Source organism: Neoarius graeffei, chromosome 25 (assembly GCF_027579695.1).
Source record: "Neoarius graeffei isolate fNeoGra1 chromosome 25, fNeoGra1.pri, whole genome shotgun sequence".
Classification (NCBI taxonomy): domain Eukaryota; kingdom Metazoa; phylum Chordata; class Actinopteri; order Siluriformes; family Ariidae; genus Neoarius; species Neoarius graeffei.
Window position 1 is genome coordinate 7,082,340 of NC_083593.1, and position 20,663 is coordinate 7,103,002.

General features: G+C 43.7%; 1 protein-coding gene across 3 annotated transcripts in view; it reads left to right on the top strand.

Annotated features, from left to right (window-relative positions):
• The window catches only part of nipblb (NIPBL cohesin loading factor b), a 52,353-nt gene that overhangs the window by 11,307 nt on the left and 20,383 nt on the right, over nucleotides 1-20,663 (top strand). For 2 of the 3 annotated variants that reach the window (XM_060909025.1, XM_060909024.1), the window contains exons 3-29: nucleotides 909-1,074; nucleotides 1,755-1,855; nucleotides 3,034-3,145; nucleotides 3,273-3,421; nucleotides 3,567-3,715; nucleotides 4,198-4,288; nucleotides 5,089-5,580; nucleotides 5,688-6,932; nucleotides 7,124-7,294; nucleotides 7,433-7,615; nucleotides 7,716-7,787; nucleotides 7,888-7,977; nucleotides 8,141-8,247; nucleotides 9,865-9,951; nucleotides 10,049-10,280; nucleotides 11,155-11,306; nucleotides 11,385-11,465; nucleotides 11,562-11,662; nucleotides 11,745-11,877; nucleotides 11,968-12,050; nucleotides 12,135-12,267; nucleotides 13,974-14,117; nucleotides 14,210-14,296; nucleotides 17,826-18,046; nucleotides 18,151-18,253; nucleotides 18,438-18,536; nucleotides 18,726-18,872. In XM_060909025.1, the coding sequence (XP_060765008.1) occupies nucleotides 909-1,074; nucleotides 1,755-1,855; nucleotides 3,034-3,145; nucleotides 3,273-3,421; nucleotides 3,567-3,715; nucleotides 4,198-4,288; nucleotides 5,089-5,580; nucleotides 5,688-6,932; nucleotides 7,124-7,294; nucleotides 7,433-7,615; nucleotides 7,716-7,787; nucleotides 7,888-7,977; nucleotides 8,141-8,247; nucleotides 9,865-9,951; nucleotides 10,049-10,280; nucleotides 11,155-11,306; nucleotides 11,385-11,465; nucleotides 11,562-11,662; nucleotides 11,745-11,877; nucleotides 11,968-12,050; nucleotides 12,135-12,267; nucleotides 13,974-14,117; nucleotides 14,210-14,296; nucleotides 17,826-18,046; nucleotides 18,151-18,253; nucleotides 18,438-18,536; nucleotides 18,726-18,872 (4,931 nt within the window). The remainder of the gene's footprint in view (nucleotides 1-908; nucleotides 1,075-1,754; nucleotides 1,856-3,033; nucleotides 3,146-3,272; nucleotides 3,422-3,566; nucleotides 3,716-4,197; nucleotides 4,289-5,088; nucleotides 5,581-5,687; nucleotides 6,933-7,123; nucleotides 7,295-7,432; nucleotides 7,616-7,715; nucleotides 7,788-7,887; nucleotides 7,978-8,140; nucleotides 8,248-9,864; nucleotides 9,952-10,048; nucleotides 10,281-11,154; nucleotides 11,307-11,384; nucleotides 11,466-11,561; nucleotides 11,663-11,744; nucleotides 11,878-11,967; nucleotides 12,051-12,134; nucleotides 12,268-13,973; nucleotides 14,118-14,209; nucleotides 14,297-17,825; nucleotides 18,047-18,150; nucleotides 18,254-18,437; nucleotides 18,537-18,725; nucleotides 18,873-20,663) is intronic. The other variant, XM_060909026.1, reaches the window with a different exon arrangement.

Here is a 20,663-nt window from a genome sequence, read left to right on the forward strand (position 1 = left end):
CACACTAGCAAGCGACGAAGCAGCCATTTTTCCTTTTAAGTGCAACTCTGAAACAGAGAAGACAACAAGAGGCAGTTTGAAACAAGTGCAAATTACTCGTGGTGTAATGTAAAGAATATAAATGACCAGGTTCGGTGAATTCTCTGCTCCAGATCGAGCGCACATACTAACCTTCAAACTCTTTGAACTTCAGTTGCATTTCTCGCTCCAACTGGAAGCAAAGCTGGTGTCTTTTATTTTTCTGTAGGTTTAGCTCCAACACGAAATAAACCACATGAACAGTTTGAAGTATAAATTCTGCAGTAGAGTCTGCATATTGCTGCCCCCCGACCCAAACACGAACTACGCTCACACACTTGGAAATGTCTGTTCAAACAGTCAGTGGAAGAAAACTGATGAGGTCCTGTAGAAGCCCAGTGCTTGTGTGTGATTCATTTCGGTGGCTACCTTTTCAAAATACCGTTGACAGATAGCATAAGCAAGCATCCTTCACGTTTTTCAGTTCATCTGCGTGATCGACGCGAACTCATCACTCCAAACTTCAGACGTTTGTCCTGAAAGCACAGCGTTGTTTGCTGAATCTTCTTTTTCACTTCATGCTGGCGTCGAAACAAAAGCATTTCGGTTTATTTATTTGCTGCCAGCGTGCTGCTGGGCCACCTGCTTGGCCACAGTTCCAACTTACTGTCACTTTTTTTTTTTTTTGAACAGCTACTTAACTAAGGCAAAATGCCAATGTATTAAAATATAAATCTAATAATAAAAGCATCACAACTTTCAGAACTTATCTGATCCAGTGCTTAAACCCTTTTTTTTTTAATTAACTTTTTTTTTTTTTTTAAACCAGGCACTGTGGGAATCCATGCTGAAGAAAGTCTCTCTCTCTCGTTTGTATGTGTGTGTTGCAGTGTTAAACCAGCTGCCCTTGCCTTCCCCTCTCCCTGCCACCACCACTAAGAGCCTGCTGTACAATGGGAGGATCGCCGAAGAGGTCAACTGTCTCTTGGCCCGCAGGGACGACAACCTTGTCTCCCAGCTGGTCCACAGCCTTAACCAGGTCTCCACCGAGCACATGTGCGTATCTCTGCTGTTTCAACCTCAGGATGATCATGTGTGGTGCTTTTGTTTTGGGCATCTTTTGCTTTTGCGTACATCCTAATGTAGAAATATAGTGATGCTTCCGCTTTACCTGTGGGAAGAAAGTAAACCTGAGTCACTGCAAACCTTTTTGGGCTTTCGACTGGAGAGCCGTCTTCCATGAACTTGAGTAAAGACAGACAGTTATGTTTTGTTGGTTGCATGCAACTTTTCATTTTTTTTTTTTTTTTAAATTGAATTGGATGTTCTGTTGCATGACAGTCTAAAGCTATAACTTCAAAATGAGCAAATTATGTATTTCAGCAGCTATTAGCTAAGTTATGTGGAAAATATTTGCACGATAACTACAAGTGATGCCAGCCTCGGACAGTTTTTGCTAATTGCCAATCACTATTTTTTAAAATATGACACTAATCTGCACCAGAGAAGTCAAAATTACAGCCTCTAGGCCTGGAAATGGCCCGATAACTGTTCTAATAATGTTCACCAAAATAAGCTTAAAATTAATTTTCTGATTTAAAACAATTTTTGGATAAAAATGGAGCAATAAACTTTTTTTATAATGTACCTTTTTTTTTTAAATGAACTGCTAATGACTTTTCTACTGTTTGACCTAATGAACTGTTCCACTCGCTCCATGTGGCTTTTCGTTGCAGAGAGCTGAAGGACAACCTGGGCAGCGATGACCCGGAAGGCGACATGCCGGTGCTGCTGCAGACGGTGCTGTCCAGGAACCCCAACATCTTCAGGGAGAAAAGTATGCCCACCCGATATGGGGTTCAGGGCGGTAAGGAGAAGACATGGAGACATTGCCCTTGACTCTGAACCCAGTGGAGCACAGTGCGAGGCCTGGTGCGGCTCCGGCACTTTTCTGCAGCTGAGCCTTTTCTAGCTTCCTCTGTCCTGGAGGGTTTCTCAGATTAGAAGTCTAAAACATCAGCTTTCGTGCAGCGACGATTGTGACTATTAATAGTTGTGTGGTCACAGTTGACTGATTGAAGTAATAATACATGCATGACTCCCCTCAAAAGATGTAGTTTGGCTCAGCAATACCATTTTGTGCATAAACAGTTTAATTAAGTGCATATTAGAAGTGTTTCAGATCAGTTTAGTTGGTCGTACGATCCCAGTCCCAATTCGAGCATCACACTCTGGACCATGCCTTCTTGATACCAGACAATGTCTGTTTCTATAGATAATCATCATGCATAGTGTTCGCAACCACATCGGGAAGTCTGAGATCATTTAAGAACTTGATTTAGCCATGCAGTTCGCACATGGTCTGATTCTCTTGCATGGTCGCAACATTTCACTTGTAGCTCAAGAAGCAAACTTTGGACACCGAACATGTCTTAGCTGATTGGCTGCATTTAATTTTCAGTTGATCTGCAGCTGCGTAGTAAATTTTAAACTATGCCATGAGAGGTTAGCGTACAGTCGTGTTATTAACCTCTACGTCTCTGATGTGCTAACGAAAGGCTGAATGAGAATTACTTGTAATATTTAAAATGCTAAAGGCCCAATGAGGTGTTTCCGACCCAGAGAGACGTCTCTGTTGTAACGCGCCCAGCGCTGTGCTCCTTGTGTTCCTTTGTTGTCTTCAACAATGAATCAATAAGCAATGTGTGAATTGTACTCTAATGTACATTCTAACATATTTCATGTCCTTGTCCTAAAACCCCCTAAACTTGTCTGTCTGTCATGTTGTTAAAATTTGTGTTGGAAGTAACCCGTGGCGTTTGGCCACATGATTGACCGAATGGCGTTTCACTGCATCCTGAAGTTAGACGGACTAATGATCCTTGCCCTTTGTTTCTTACATATGATAAAGGCTATGTATACTAATCTTGCTGCTAAAACTAACCTGGTGATTAAGTTAGACTTCTTGTGCTGTTTTGTATTAGAGATGTTTGATCATTTGTTTTGTCATTGAAGGTATAATGCAACAGCCAATGATGCCGCCATACAAGATTCCTCAAAATTCCATGCATGGCAGCCCGGCATCCACAAACTACCAGCAAACCCCTGTTACTCCCAGCCCTCCTAGGTATTCCGCAAGGATTTAAAAAATTTTTTTTTTTTTTCACCCTCAGTTGCAATTTTTCATGGCATAAGATATATATTTACTCGTAGATGACTTGTGTCTGCTGACAAATACTTTTCGATGCTTGTAGTCGTTTTGTTCAGCCTCAGACGGGCTCCGGTGCCCGGTTCATTCCCCAACAAAACAGCCCTGTGCCCAGCCCGTATGCCCCTCAGAGCCCTGCCGGTTACATGCAGTACCCTCATCCTCCCACTTACTCTCAGCATCAACAGATCCAAGGTGAGTTCACATGCTGCAGTTTAAGTATGAAATTTTAACTCTGCTGTAAGTTTAAAAAATTTTCCTTAATATCTTACGTTGGCTTGGTTCCTGAAGCACCACCAGTTTATCAAAACTTATCTGGAGGTTTATTCATTTGTTTCAGTCTCTGTGGCTAGTCCCATGGTGCCTGGTATGAGAAACATCCACGACAACAAGGTCTCCGGGCAAATGTCAAGTAACTCAGCCAATCACAACGCGCGGCATTGCTCCAATGAAGAGTACATGAACATAGTCCACAGACTGGGAAATGAGGTGAGCAGATGCACCACGTACCTTAGGCAGCTTCCAAGGGCCTCTTTTTCTATCAGCATGCCTCCTTGGTCAAACACTTTTTTTGCCTCATCAGCCCCTTGTTGATAGAATTTGACGTGGGTGTATTTGAGTTATTTAATTTCCGGAGCTGTTCCAGATATTATTAAGCTTTGGTACGTGTGTTTGTTGCAAGTGTGCATCAGCAAAGCTCTTTGAGTGATGAGTCTCGGGCACTGCGAATTGAAAAACCTAGACTGCTCAGGAAATGACGATCACGACTCCCCATCTATGGAAGGATTCGTTTTTGTTGTGGTGCAATAGAAAAATATGGAACGTTTATTTTGATATCATCCTTAATAGATTTGGATCTCATAGCCAGGTGTTAAGTTTTGTAGCAAGTTATGTATTAAGACAAGTACATGAGCAAATTTACTGAATGTTGAGCTGAGATTGTAACTAATTAAATTATATGGCTTTTCTAGGAGACTGATCCTTCGATGAGAAATGCCTCCTTCCCCCTCCGATCGCCCCAGTCCGTGTGCTCTCCTGCTGGAAGTGAAGGGACCCCAAAAGGTAAACCAGAACCATGAAATACTGCCCCCCCCCCCCCCCCCCCCCCCCCAAAAAAAAAAAAAATTATTTATTTAAAAAAAAAAAACGACTGTTGGGTATTACCTAGTATTTACGAATCCCTGATGTTATTCAAAGTTTGTTTCTATTTTTGTATTTGGTTTCTGAAAACAGTAGTCAAAGTTTGTTTTATAGTGTATACAATAAATACACACCAGCATGCTTCTTTGATTTGGAATACATTTATTGAGATTATAGTTATAGTTTTGTGTACTGCATGCCTGTATTCATGCAGCTGGACAAATAGACCCCCCCCCAAAAAAAAAAAAAAACCCACAATTTTTTTATTTTTTATTATTATTATTTTTTAAAGTGTCAGCATTGCAAATTACAAATAACCAAATCTGATTTGTCTGTCTGGACCGTCATCACGTTTACTTGGTTGTCATACTAACCGCACAGACATGTATCTGAGCAGTGTTGGGCAGATGAATGTTTTTAAAAAAAAAAGCGTGCAGTCAGTTAGACTACATGTCCCAAAATCAGCTTTTAATCTGATCTGAAAGCGATTTCCAAGCAATTTTCTTGTTCAGACTGCAGAACATCTTTCCTGATCAAATCAGATTGGAGCTGTCTGACTGTAGTTTTATTTCTAAGTTTATGTATGTTTTTTTTTTTTTCATCCAATGTGAAACCGTGTTGAAGGGTAACTGCATGCTGAGAGGAGGAAATCGGTGCCATAGGAAAAAACAATATGGGTATTTTTATTTATTTATTTTTCTTTCTTTCCCACCCCCTCCCAGTTGGATCGCGGCCACCTCTGATCCTCCAGTCCCCGCCTCCATACACCTCACCACGAGATGCCGCTCCTGACCTCCTCATGGACTCGCCTGAGCGGAAGAAAAAGCAAAAGAAAATGATAAAGGAAGAGGGTGAGAAAGGCGCCATGTACGACATCGTGAGCTCGCCCTCTAAAGACTCCACCAAGCTGACGCTGAAGCTCTCGCGGGTCAAATCGGCGGAGACGGAGCAGCCTGGTGAGCTTATGTCCGGTGGCATGGAGCATGGCTCAGACGCAGAGAACGATCTGCCCTGCAACAGCTTTCGGGAACAGTCAGGGTACCAGCAGGTCCCGGTGCTGCAAAACACAGGGGCACTCGCTGCCAAACAGCCTGGAGCAGTCAGCGGGACACCCTACGATGAGGCTGAATTGGATGCGCTGGCTGAGATCGAAAGGATAGAGCGCGAATCGGCTATTGAACGAGAGCGCTGCTCGAAGGAGGTTCAGGATAAAGGTAGAGCAGATTTATTTAGCCAGAATTATGTTTGAAACCAGTTTAAAGTTGAAATGCTCCTTCGTGCAAGTTTGAATGAAGTAATGAAGTTTATTTATTTTGTTTAGATAAACCCCTAAAGAAGCGGAAACAGGACTCATACCCTCAGGAGCCTGGCGCTGCTGGTACTGCCGGAGGCCCTGGCGTAGGCGGTGGGGGCAGCGCAGGGAACAAACCAACGCCTCAGGAGGCTAGTGCTGCCAGCAACGGGGCTAACCGTCCAGCACTTATGGTCAGCATAGACCTTCAGCAGGCAGGAAGAGCCGAGGGGCAGCTTGAATGCCCTGTGCCTGCTCAGGAGGCCCAGCGCTGGGCCGAGGATGGCTCTGACTCAACTGGGGTACTGCGACTCAAGTCAAAAACGGATGAGGAGCTTCAGAGGGCAGCAGACGGACGGCCTGAGGTTATAAAGCAGCAGAAAACGGCTTCAGACGGCCGCCCCGAGATGCCAAAAAACAAGCAGGACAGCCGGCGTGACTCCTCAGGAAAGGTGCAGGGCTCGGACAAGCGGCCTGACCTGTCAAAGCACCGGCACGACGGCAAGCAGGACAAAATCCGTCCCGAGACTCCCCGAAAAGACAGCCGCCCGGAGCTTTCCCGGGACGGCCACAGAGAGGAAAAACACAAAGATAGAGAGCGGGACAGGGAGCGCAGCAGTGACGGCTCCAAAATCCGAAGGCCGGAAACACCCAAATCTTCCAGCAGGTCGGAGCAGGAGCGCCCTGGCCGAGACAGGGACAGAGACAGGGACCGAGATAAAGACAGAGACAAAGACAGAGATCGTGAGCGTAAACACCGGTCTGAATCCAGAGAACACCGGGACAGGCGCTCTCCTGAGCACCGGTCCCGGCCTGACAGTCCCCGCGTGAAACAAGAAAGCCGAAGTGGGCCAGACTCAGGTCGATCCCGCACTGACCTCAAATCTCCTAACAGCAAAGAGGAGAGGCGGAGCTCTGACGGTACCAGGAAAAGTACTGATGGCTCTAAGCTGCCTCCCCCTGACAGCAAAGCTGGAGAGTTTCCTGATTTCCTTCTGGGCGGCAGGTCTGGTGCACTGAAAAACTTTGTCATTCCCAAGCTGAAACGCGACAAGGATGGGAACGCAGAACCCAGACGACCTGGGGAGTTTTGGAGCCAGCCAAGGGTGAAGCTAGAGAGGCTCGGGCTGGTAGAAGACATCAGCAAACGGTCCAAACCTGTGGTGGTGCTTCAGAAGCTCTCCCTCGACGAGGTGCAGAAAATCATCAAGGAGAGGCATGCGACCACCTCCAAATCCGGCAAGAACAGGTCTTCCTATGGGAAATCCTCAAAAGGTAAGACAACCATGACGATCACTTCTGACAGTTTAGTTGCATACTTCAAAGCAAAAATATTGGGCACATACCTGGATATGTAAACTGGTTTTTATAAATATAAACAAGATGAGCTGTCTTGTGTATTGCATAAAGACTTGCTTGGAGAGCCATGGCTGAGTTAAATAAAGTCTTTATTAACCTGTTTCAAGGGGGTATTGATGAGTCGGTGCTCAAGGAGCTTCCTCCTCATCTGCTTGCAGAAATCGAGTCCACCATGCCTCTGTGCGAGAGGGTGAAGATGAACAAACGCAAACGCAGCACAGCCAATGAGAAGCCAAAGTATGCTGAGGTCAGCTCAGATGAAGATACTGAATCAGAGTGTGAGTAAAAATCATAAATTCCTTCCGTAACCATGCAGGGTCAGAACTGTGCATTTTTCCCTCCTCCATAAAAAAGGAGAGAATTTGGTTTTCCAGACTTTATCGCTGTGGTTTGAGAGTTAATTCTTTGACTCACAGCGGCCCCAAAGCGATCGAAGAAGGACCGGGATCGGACGTGGGAGTACGAGGACAGAAGGGTTTCCGGAGAGCGTAGGCGTAGTGGAGGCTACAACGATGGCCGCAGAGGTTCAGGCAGCCGATACCGAGATCACAGTCCAGACGATTCCGGGAACGAGACTCCTCCTCCCAGTATGAGTGATGGTAAGTTTCTCGCACAGACACAAATGACTTTTCTTTCCTTCTATTTCACGATGCTCCAATGGTTTGTCTAGCATCCTATAAGACGCCTCTCTTTTATTAGTATTCAAAAAGATGAAGATGAAGGAAAAGCAGAAAAAGAGGAAAGCCTACGAGCCGAAGCTAACTCCAGAAGGTACGTTTGGGTTTTAAGGTCAGACAGGATGCTGCTGCTGCTGCATTGGTCCTGAGTCCACCATTAATATGAATTGTAAAATTTTGCCTTCCCTAACCAGAAATGATGGACTCTTCGACGTTCAAGAGATTCTTGGCAAGTGTGGACAACATTTTAGAAAACTTGGAGGATGTGGACTTGACATCGTTAAGTATGTAACTTTGATTGGTCGCACAGTTTTATTTTTAATTAGTTCACCTCTATAGCCAGTGCATGACGTTTTATTGGTTTGTGTTGTGATGTCAAAGCATGGGCAGGTTTTTTTTTTTTTTTTTAATTTATTTTTAACCAGAAATTTTGCATTCCTTTTTCAGCCGCAGATGATGACGAGATCCCTCAGGAACTGCTCCTTGGGAAACACCAGCTATCGGAGTTGGGCAGTGAATCAGCCAAAATCAAAGCAATGGGCATCGCATACAGGGTAGGCTGCTTACAGGGTTCGTTCAGCTCACAGCGGTCAATGCGCTCATCACAAGGTGTCTCGTTATGGGCATCAACCTCGACAGCATCACAAAATTTACACTTACTCTGAAAGCTGATCATACAAGACCTTTAAAATAAACAGTCAGTATAAATGGGCATATCATACGCTCGCTAGCCGTGCTGTGAAAATTGTGCGTGTAGACGCTCATCTACGTTTTCCAAATCTGTCACTGCTTCACTCTTGAATGTTTTCTATCATGAATACTATTGTTAAAAAGCTCATCTCTGCCTTCTAAACAAATGTATATCGTTTAGATCAGGGGTGGGATGCTAAGCGCATCTTAACTAGGAGAGAGGGTGTTCATTGTGATGCTCACGCTACCATTTATCGATGATCTTTGTGCTACGATGCTTTTGGGAAACCCACCCCTGTTCAGTACTTTGGGAATAACGACAGGTTGAAATTGGTACAACAGAGTAGACTCTGCTCATGTGACATCGGGAAACTGGCAGGGTTTTTTTTTTTTGCGTCACGAGAAAGTGGTCAGGTGCTCGCTCTGTCTTCTGATCGGTTTCTGACTGGATTACTCATGAATGTCAATCAGATAACTTTATAGTGATGTTCTCTCGCTCTCACGGTTTCTGATGAAGTATTCAGCAAAGTTTTCCGTCAGCAAGTTTTGATGTTATTATTCACGGGAAACTTTGAAGTGAGTTTTCATAGCTTTACCTACTTTTTTTTTTTTTTCAAATCGAACTGATTCATGTAAAATATTTTATAATATAACTGTAGTTTTTATGAAAATATTGAGCTCTTGGTGGTCAGAATGATGGTGTAAAAAAAAAAAAAACAAGTCAGAAATGCGAGTGTCAATTTCAGTTCAGTTCACGTGAATTGCTTATTGGATATGGATCACGCCGTTTTTTCGAGGTTCGCCTTGTAAGCTGTGAATATCCTTTATATTCTTTCATCTGAACACTAATAGGCCCTACTTTTGAGAAATACAAAGGCCTACAGAGCACAAAGTATTAGAAATCTTTTATTACCTTTTTATTGAGTGTACAGATTTAAAATTTTTACCCAATTAGCATAATTAATACTAGTTAAATACTAATTTTCATAATTTTTCAAGCTTTGTATTCAGTATACAACCATCTATGTACCTGCCAATTCCCATGTAAATATCTTGAAAAATAGACAAGTTGTTTTAAGAAAAAAACATTTGATCTCATTCGTTAATGAGGCCCATTTTGGACCGTGTGATCCTAATAATATATAACATTACGGCGGTTTTCTAAAAATTAAGCCGCTTTTTTTTTTTTCTTTCAATCTTTTGATTTGTAATATCTCAAGAACGGATAAATATTTTAATTCTGTAAAAATTATGATGTCCTGCATTCAATTCTAAATTAAGTAGAGCATTTTCAAGCTATTTGAATTTTCACCTGATAAGCTGAATATAAACTGTACAATAAGTGCAGTGCTTGCGCTAAGTGATAGCAAACTCTGATTGTTTATCTAAGATGGCAACCTGATGGATATGAGCTTCTTGTATTTGTTGCAACTTTTATTTTGCCAAGTGTCACTCCAAGTCCAACCTCCTTCGCTTTACAGATTCCATCTGACAAGCTCGTGAAAGTGCTGAGCATATTGGAGAAAAACATACAGGACGGCGCTAAGCTCTCCACGCTCATGAACCACGTGAGTGTAGTTTTCACACTCGCACTTGTAGCTCTGTATACAGTGCAGCTCTGCTGTGGACGGTGAATAACGGGGTCTTTTTCCTACGTATATCTAGGACAATGAGGCAGAAGATGAAGAACGGTTATGGCGTGACCTCATCATGGAGCGGGTAACCAAATCGGCCGACTCTTGCTTGACGGCCCTGAACATCATGACCTCACCGCGCATGCCCAAGGCCGTCTACATCGAGGACGTGATCGAGAGGGTGCTGCAGTTCACCAAGTTCCATCTGCAGAACACCCTGTACCCTCAGTATGACCCTGTCTATAGAGTGGACCCACACGGAGGTCAGTGATCTCCTGCGAGAGGAAAAAAATTATATGCAAATCTCTTTAATACTGATTGCAGTGGTTGGTTGGTTGGTTGTTAAATCGTCACCAAATGATGTCAAAAATGTCTTCCTGAAGCTGTTTTAGTAAACTTCCTCCACTAGAGCGCAAAAAAAAAAAAAAAGTGTTAAGCTTGCCCTAAAGTTTTGTTCTGCTCTTGTGTGATGAGGTAGAAAAGGAACCATTACGTTTTACTCGGATATAAAACGCCGACTTGTTACTTTTAAGTGTAATACACTGGTAACGTTTACTCTGTTTGTTCTAGCAAGTGATAAATGACCTTTAATTTTCCATTCAACCCGTTTGCGATTTCCGGCAATGGTAGCATGTGACATGGCAGCAGAGTAGTGCATGAAATATTTTTTTCTTAATTTTATGTAAATTAGAAATGACTCAGTAAAGCAATAAATCCAAACAGTTTGGCTCCAGTGAATGCCCTAAACAAGCCACATGTGTCTGGTGCTCAGAAATGACAAACACGCCATTATATTTTACGCTATAAATGTCCCATTTTATACTGGCACTAAAATAAGCTGCACAGGTGACAAGTGACTTGCTGCTTGCTCGTGTTATAAAGAAGGATTACAGGCAAGACTTACTGTCATAACTTTTTTTCTTGTTCCCAAGGATAACTTTTCTATTTTTTTTTTTTTATTATTTTTTAAATCTGGTAAATTTAAACCAACATTGCCCTCTAGTGGCAAAACTGAAGTCTTGCTGTAAAAACTTGCTAGTATGGGTATTACTCTTATCTGTATATTCGTGAATCAACCTTTCTGGATTTGTTTTTTGTTTGTTTTTTTTATTATTATTATTATTTAAATTTAATCAGGTGGCATGTTGAGCTCGAAAGCCAAACGGGCCAAGTGTTCCACACACAAGCAAAGGGTTATCGTGATGCTCTACAACAAAGTGTGTGACATCGTCAGCAACATCTCAGAGCTGCTGGAGATCCAGCTACTCACGGACACTACAATTCTGCAGGCGAGTGTCTGCGTCATCTGTTCCTCTGTGCGTCCTTGAAAACGAAGTCCGTGCTAACCTCAGATCTATCTCTCGCAGGTCTCTTCAATGGGAATCACACCGTTCTTTGTGGAGAATGTCAGCGAGCTTCAGCTCTGTGCCATTAAGCTGGTCACGGCTGTAAGTTTTGATCACCTTTTTAAGCTAATCGTCTTCAAGCCCTTGCAGGATGGAGTCTTCTGTCTGAACCTGACCGAGCATGTCTTTCCTCCTCAGGTCTTCTCCCGCTATGAGAAACACAGGCAGCTCATCCTGGAGGAGATCTTCACCTCTCTCGCCAGGCTCCCCACCAGCAAAAGAAGCTTGAGGAACTTTCGGTTGGCTGATATTTCCTTTTAAGTACCATATTATGACTTTGGGATTTTTCATAACCCATATTTGGTCTCGTCTGTTTGTCAGGTTGAACAGCAGTGATGTTGACGGGGAGCCCATGTACATCCAGATGGTAACGGCTCTGGTGCTGCAGCTTATACAGTGCGTGGTGCATCTTCCTAACGAGAAGGATAACACAGATGACGAGTACGAAAAGAAAGTAAGAGAACGTGTTTTAAATGGACAGGCCAAATAAAATCGACAGTAATTTATCAAGTATAAAGGAATTAATCGGCAATGTTATTTGTAGGTGGACCAGGATGTCCTGATCACAAACTCGTATGAAACTGCAATGAGGACAGCACAGAATTTCCTCTCTGTTTTCCTCAAAAAGTAAGAGCTTGGAGACTTGGGTTTTGTTGGAGCACTCTAGTGAAGCTGACCTGCTTCATGTCAACCCTGCTTTTTGTTTTCCAGATGTGGCAGCAAACAGGGAGAGGAGGACTATCGGCCTTTGTTTGAAAACTTCGTGCAGGACCTTCTCTCAACGGTCAACAAACCAGAGTGGCCCGCTGCCGAATTGCTGCTCAGTCTCCTGGGCCGGTTACTGGTAAGTGTCGTTGCAGGGGTGGGCGATTCACTAGCCTGACCGCTAAGGACAAGCAGATTTGTAGATAAGTTTTTACTGGTTATGAATGTTTGAACTTCATACGTAATGCGACTCCTCTCGATGCTGTAATTATAAAGCAGAATATTTTTGACTAATCGGAATAATTAGTGTGCGTGTATGACAGATCTTTTCAGCATCAGGAACATGCAGATTTGTGGAAAGACCGTGGAAAAATAAAATCCAGTGTAACGCTAGTCTGGCTAACGCGACTTCAAAGCTCTGCGAGCATTTGGTCTGGCAAAGATATTAAGCCCAACCGTTTCCCAAAGCGCGTGGTTGACCCGCCTCACTGAAATGCCTCAGTTTGCTACTGGTCGAAGCCAGAAAAGGCTGTGACGAAGCTTAAACCAATCACATCACTCTTTCCTCTGACGTATGTGACGCGACGGGGCTAACTGGTAGATTAAACTCTTACCGAAGCCGGTCGGGAGCAAGGCGAAAACGTCCTTCCTTTCAATAAATACCTCCAGGGCTGCTCTTTGCTCCGTTTTCAATGAGAACTTGCTCCATGTTCGTAATGTTTCTAGTGAATGAAGCGCTTCCGGCATAGATTGTGTAAACAATCTATGGCTTCCGGTCGCAGTTCTACTACGTCACTGCCTCGAACACGCCTCTACCCAGGGCCGTTGGAGATGCTCAAAGTTGATTGGCTCCCGATTTTTCGGGAGCTTGGAAGAGCTGTAGATAGCTTGCCTGGCCAGACTAAGCTCGCAACAGGCCCTCGTGTTGCGTCACGCTTAGGATGGGCGGGCCCAGGCTAGCGTAACGCTGTCTTATAACTCTTCTGCTTGCTGCACTACACCTTGAGGATAAACATCATCTTTTGGCTGCTCCCGATTTAGGGGTCGCCACAGCAGATCTTTTGTCTCCATTGCTCCCTGTCTTCCGCATCCTTCTCTACCACATCTGCCACTTTCATGTCCTCTCTTACCACATCTATGTATCTCTTCTTTGGCCTTCCTCATTTTCGTGTGCCTGGCAGCTCCATCCTCAACGTTCTCCTTCCAACATGCTCTGCATCTCTTCTCAGGATGTGCCCATACCATCTCTCTCAGCTTAATTCCCAAGCTCTCCACATGTGCTGTCTGTCTGATGTGCTCGTTCCTTATCCTGTCCAACCTCCCATCGCAAACCTTAACATCCTCAACTTTGCCTCCTGTCTCTTCGTCTTCAGTCCATACATCACAGCTGGTCTCACTACTGTCCCATACATCTTACCTTTCACTTTTGCTGGGACTTTCCGATCACAAATGACTCCCGAAATCCTTCTCCAACTGCTCCACCCTGCCTGCACTCTCTTTCTCACCTCACTATCACAGCCCCCATTTTCCTGCACAGTTGACCCCAGGTGGGATAAACATATTTAGAGAAAATAAAGATTATCAGACTCTGATAATATTTTCTGCATGTTCTGAGGACAAAATTCTCAAAAATCTATGTGCTATGTATTTAACGGACAAAATTCCTCATACGTTTATCACATGGTTAGCTACCACTTTTTAGCTGAGTTAATCATGGAACTGGTAAGCACACTGGAGTATTTACTTGCCCTGTAGGCTAGTTTAATAAATTTGCGTTATCGCCTCCTTTGCTTTGACTGATTCTTGACTAGTACAAACCGCCACCACCTTGTCTCTTGTCCTCAGGTGCACCAGTTCAGTAACAAGCAGACTGAGATGGCACTCAGAGTGGCCTCTTTGGACTACCTGGGAACGGTTGCTGCTCGCCTCCGTAAAGACGCCGTCACGAGCAAAATGGACCAGAGATCTATAGACCGCATCCTCAGAGAGGTAAGCCGTTATTGATGATGATCCTCAATCGATACGCTGATCTCTTCCTGTTAAGCTCCTTATTAATCATTATTGCGGTGTTAATTCTTCAGGTGTCTGGCAATGATGAGACTCAGCAGCTTCAGAAAGCTCTGTTGGATTACTTGGATGAAAACGTGGAGACCGACCCGTCTCTTTTGGTGAGGACTATGTTCGGATATACAGTTAGGTCCATAAATATTTGGACAGATACGACATTTTTCTAATTTTGGTTCTGTACATAACCATAATGAATTTTGAACAAAACAATTCAGATGCAGTTGAAGTTCAGACTTTCAGCTTTAATTCAGTGGGTTGAACAAAAATGATTGCATAAAAATGTGAGGAACTAAAGCATTTTTTTAAACACAATCCCTTCATTTCAGGGGCTCAAAAGTAATTGGACAAAATAAATAATTGTAAATAAAATGTTCATTTCTAATCAGGGTACCCGCGGAGTCTTAAAAGTATTAAAAAAGTATTGAATTTCATTTTCCAGAATTAAGGCCTTAAAAGTATTAAATTTCATCTTGAAAGTCTTAATTTTTTCCACGGAGGTCTTAATTTTCCAAAGAAAGTCTAACATCGTTGCGTAACCTAGATTAAATTCTCTGTGATGAAAATGAAGCAAAATCTAAAATGTTTTGCGCTGCCCTGGCGTTCACACGCAAACAGCGGGAAATTCACGTCGCGCCGTAAAGGGTTAACACGAAACGAGAGCAGCAGGCGCATAGAGCAGAGAGGGTGAGGGGGAGAGAGCATGGGGAAGTGCAGATTCAACCCGAAGTGGCCGCTCGACCCTAAGGCCCCGGTCACACCGCCCGAACTTTGCTGGAGCGTTCCTTGAACGGTGGGGGGGGGGGCGAATTTCGACAACGCTCGTCACCGCACACAAAATGGGGAAAAAAATCGAAAACACGGGCGTTGGCTTAGCGGTGCACCGCTGAAGCCAGCGTTGCTTTAGCATTGGTTTAGCGGTAGCGAGCTTTGGTATAACGGCGTTCTGCGCATGCGGGCTTTGGCTCGGCGGGGGTATAAAGTTGGTTTAGCACCAATCATAGCAAGTCTCTCAGCATCCATGGTGATACAGTTTTACTGTAACTTTGAGCAAATTCGATATAGATGAGGTCTGAACTCAACGGCAGCTCGATTCCAAATGAGCTCCTGGTCCATTTCTCCCGTATTTATAGCCAAATTCTGGTCCCGCTCCGACACCGCTATACCAACGCCAAACCAAAGTTCATCGCCGCCATGGATAACTGCTTCAACGCCTGACACCGTTCCAGCAACCCCGTGTCTGCTCATAAAACGCTTACAACCGCTCCACCGAAGTTTGTGCAACATTTAATCGCCGCCCGGGCAACGCTGGCGAAGCAGCGGTGGTCCAGCGTTCAAGATTTCTGCGTTGGCCTAGCGGACCCAAGCGTCCACGAACTTGCGTCTAGCGATGCCAAACTTTGACTGGGCGTTGGTGGAGCGGGGGTGAACTTTGCCGGGGCGGAAAATTGCCCCCTCCTCACCGCTCGCAATATTTTGTGCAGCTCAAAACTTTCGGAGCGGTAGGAGGGCCCCTCGAGAAACATCAGCGGTGGCCGAGCGTATACGGCATTGCTTTAACGGGGGCCAACTTTTGTTAAACGGTGGTGAACAGTTACGAGCGGTGATGAATTTTTTTCACCGCTCCAGGAACGCTCCAGCAAAGTTCGGGCGGTGTGACCGGGGCCTAAATACGCCTGGGTCAAGGGGGTTCCAAATAATGACCGTGAGGCATTATGCACTTTGTGTAAAAAAAAAAAAAAACCTTTCAACTAGGGACAATGGGGCTTATAGCTCTGGATTCTCACATGAAAAGTGGTAAACATATTTCATTTGCATCCACAATTCAGAAGCAGGCAGCTATACTATACTATTATAGCTATACTATTCTTTTTGTCTTTTGAATGCTTCTCTGGCGTGTGTGTATGTGTATGAGGGGTGATTGTCTGGACTTACATGGGGGTGCTCTCCTCTGCATGGTGTCCAGGGGGTGTGAGTAGAATGAATTCTGATTGATTATTTTAATAAATGTAATTTTGTTATTTCAAACACTCGTAAATAGTAATTATTTGAGGTTTAATCTGGTGCTCAATATGATTTATTCTTCCCTAATGAGTGCGACAAAGGTATTAAATTTCACTTGAAATGGCATTAAAAAAGTCTTAAGTCTTAAATTTTGGTTTAACAATCCTGGGGGTACCCTGCTAATACTTGGTTGAAAACGCTTTGTTGGCAATGACTGCCTGAAGTCTTGAACTCATGGACATCACCAGACGCTGTGTTTCCTCCTTTTTAATGCTCTGCCAGGCCTTTACTGCAGCGGTTTTCAGTTGCTGTTTGTTTGTGGGCCTTTCTGTCTGAAGTTTTTAGTCTTTAACAAGTGAAATGCATGCTCAATTGGGTTGCGATCAGGTGACTGACTTGGCCATTCAAGAATATTCCACTTCTTTGCTTTAATAAACTCCTGGGTTGCTTTGGCTTTATGTTTTGGGTCATTGTCCATCTGTATTATGAAACGCTGACCAATCAGTTTGGCTGGATTTGAGCACACAGTATGTCTCTGAATACCTCAGAATTCATCTGGCTGCTTCTGTCCTGTCACATCATCAATAAACACTAGTGACCCAGTGCCACTGGCAGCCATGCATGCCCAAGCCATCACACTGCCTCCGCCGTGTTTTACAGATGATGTGGTATGCTTTCGATCATGAGCTGTACCACGCCTTCGCCATACTTTTTTTTCTTTCCATCATTCTGGTAGAGGTTGATCTTGGTTTCATCTGTCCAAAGAATGTTCTTCCAGAACTGTGCTGGCTTTTTTAGATGTTTTTTAGCAAAGTCCAATCTAGCCTTTTTATTCTTGAGGCTTATGAGTGGCTTGCACCGTGCAGTGAACCCTCTGTATTTACTTTCATGCAGTCTTTTCTTTATGGTAGATTTGGATATTGATACGCCGACCTCCTGGAGAGTGTTGTTCACTTGGTTGGCTGTTGTGAAGGGGTTTCTCTTCATTCTGTGATCATCATGTGTCTTCTGTGGGCGTCCAGGTCTTTTTGCATTGATGAGTTCACCAGTGCTTGCTTTCTTTCTCAGGATGTACCAAACTGTAGATTTTGCCACTCCTAATATTGTAGCAATTTCTCGGATGGGTTTTTTCTGTTTTTGCAGCTTAAGGATGGCTTGTTTCACCTGCATGGAGAGCTCCTTTGACCGCATGTTTTCTTCACAGCAAAATCTTCCAAATGCAAGCACCACACCTCAAATCAACTCCAGGCCTTTTATCTGCTTAATTGAGAATGACATAATGAAGGATTTGCTCACACCTGCCATGAAATAGCCTTTGAGTCAATTGTCCAATTACTTTTGGTCCCTTTAAAAACGGGGTGGCACATGTTAAGGAGCTGAAACTCCTAAACCCTTCATCCAATTTTAATGTGGATACCCTCAAATGAAAGCTGAAAGTCTGGACTTTGTCCATGTCCATTATATAATTATAACTTGAATATGTTTCAGTAAACAGGTAAAAAAAAAAACAAAATTTGTGTCAGTCTCCAAATATATATGGACCTAACTGTAAATAGAATCTTTTTAATATGGTATGTAACTGTGTTGTAAAGGACTTAAGAGTAACTTGATGTTCTTGTGACCTGCCAGTTTGCAAGGAAGTTCTACATCGCTCAGTGGTTCAGGGACACCACTACAGAGACCGAGAAGGCAATGAAGTCTCAGAACCAGAAGGAAGAAGACTCTGCAGAAGGAGCGCACCATGCCAAGGACATAGAGACCACAGGCGAGATCATGCAGAGAGCCGAGAAACGCAAGCAGTTTTTGCGGTCCATCATCAAGACCACTCCGTTGCAGTTTGGTACATTGAAGTAAGCTTGGGTGACCTGTTACTTGCATGATTTGTGATCGGTTCTCTCGTAGGTGAAGTGTATTGTCTTGGCATCAGCCTAACGCTTTTTTCCCTCCTCTTCAGAATGAACTCGGACACTGTGGACTACGAAGACGCCTGTTTAGTCGTGCGATATTTGGCCTCTATGAGGCCGTTTGCACAGAGCTTTGATATTTATTTAACACAGGTAAGAAAGCATCACCTGCGTTCAGACAGCTTGAGGGAAACCGAATGGAACCCTGCTGTTTCATACAGAGAAATCCTTTCAAAGGTCTTTAAATTGGTTTAAAAATGAAAAGGATTCCTACAAGTTTTCAGTGTTCCGGCAATGTGTTGCTACAAAAAGCCTCCTGCTGCTTTGTGTTGCTCAGATCTTGAGAGTGCTGGGAGAGAGTGCGATTGCTGTGAGAACGAAAGCGATGAAGTGTCTGTCAGAGGTGGTGGCTGTGGATCCCAGCATTCTGGCTCGGGTGAGTGGGTTTTCACAAATAAGGCACACAAAAAAAAAGGAAACGCTTAAAATGTGTCCTTGGGGGGGAATTGACGTGAGAAACGTAACATGATTTATCAACTGATGGACTAGCATACATGGACGTGTTCTTTTTTTGAAGAGGATTTGGAATGGCATTTGGTCTAACATTTTGTGTGTTCATGCACAGTTGGACATGCAGCGCGGAGTCCACGGTCGGCTAATGGATAACTCCACCAGTGTGCGGGAAGCTGCTGTTGAGTTGCTCGGCCGATTCGTACTGAGTCGCCCTCAGCTGACTGAACAATACTACGACATGCTCATTGAGAGGATACTGGTGCGTTAATATTTTGTCTCTCATTCTCTGCTTTAAAGGTACTTGTAAAGCTCATTAAATGCCACAGATCAGAGGTTAACTCATGACTAATTTTTGATAACAGCTGTCTCATAATGGTTTTATACAATCCTGCATCACAGGAGCGTACCATATACACGTGCTGTATTGTCAGGTCATTTTCAGCTGTAACGGGATTAGATGCAGTCTGTATCGAAGCATGCGGGTTTTTTTTTTTTTTTTTTTCCAGGGTGTGTCAAATTAGTCAAGTCAAGTTTATTTGTGTAGCGCTTTTAACAATAAACATCGTCGGAAAGCAGCTTTACAGAATTTGAACGACTTAAAACACGAGCTAATTTTATCCCTAATCTATCCCCAATGAGCAAGCCTGTGGCGACGGTGGCAAGGAAAAACTCCCTCAGACGACGTGAGGAAGAAACCTCGAGAGGAACCAGACTCAAAAGGGAACCCATCCTCATTTGGGCAACAACAGGCGACATGACTTATAACATGAACAGTTTTAACATTGAAGTCAGTTTCGTTGACGTTATAAACTCTCTGTTGATGGAAACTTGAGTGCAAAACTGTTCATGACAACTGCAGTCCTAAAGTTAGCAAGTCAACTGTAGTCCTCAGCCATAAAAGCATTACTGTAAAGTAGGGCTGTAACGATACACCCAACTCATGATTCGATTCGTATCGCGATTTTTGACCCACGATTCGATACGCCCACGATTTTTTTTTAATGTTTTTTTAAAGTAGTAAATTTGACTTATTAACATTTACTTACTTACATTAACTATTTAATAACAAATAATTCAGACCACTGCAGAGAATGAGTAATATGTATGCAAAAATGAACAAATGTATATTCAAAGACTGTTTTATTTCTCCAAATAATACTGTTGAGCCGGAAGCTCTGTTTTTTTCGGTTCTGAAAAAGTCATTTTTCCAAATCGTGTAAATCCGTTAAGATTTTTTTTGGGGGGGTGGCTCTCTCACTGTCTCACTCTCATAGGGCCAATGATTTTCTGTGATCGCGGAAAACAGATGGAAATTACGGAATTTTTATGGTGAAACATTGCTCGCGTGTCAAAATGTAACTGCCGCAGAAGGCTTCCGCCCAAGCAGACATGCCTTCAGTGTTGCCAGATATTGCTAACGTTTTCCACCCCAAAATATGTTCAAAACCAGCCAAAAAGCACCTAAACCTGCCCAATCTGGCAACACTGCATGCCTTTCCGGTCAAGTGATTGTGATTGGCTTGTGGCACACCTAGCCAGCCAATGAGCTGCTTGTTTACAGATTCGCTCCCCGCGTCGCAACCAGAATGGCGACCGCTTAAAAGAAATGAATGCTCTGCCAGTGGCGAGTGTGGACGTTGCGTGACTCGCAGAAGATTGTCGCAGGTCGGCGAAAAAACGACTTACTAATAGATATAAAAAAAATAAAAGTAATTTAAGTAAGTTTAAAATGTAATTTAAATAAAAAGTAAAGTATTCATAAATTGAAGTTTGGAAGCGCCTCTGTTTTTGGGCTGAGGAGAAGTTTGAAAGGGTGTACCGCGATTCTGCCTTCTTGTATCGCGATACGGATCGTGGCTCTGCGTATCGCGATTTCGATACGCATATCGTTACAGCCCTACTGTAAAGGCCTCTGCATGCTCTTGCGACAAGGCTTTCGCAGATAGCTTTTCGCAGACAGTTGTAATTTATCGTTGAGCGGGGAGTAATAGGCGTGTGCGATGTTATTCATTGCCACAACGCAAGGGGGCGCGAAGTCGCGAAATCGCTA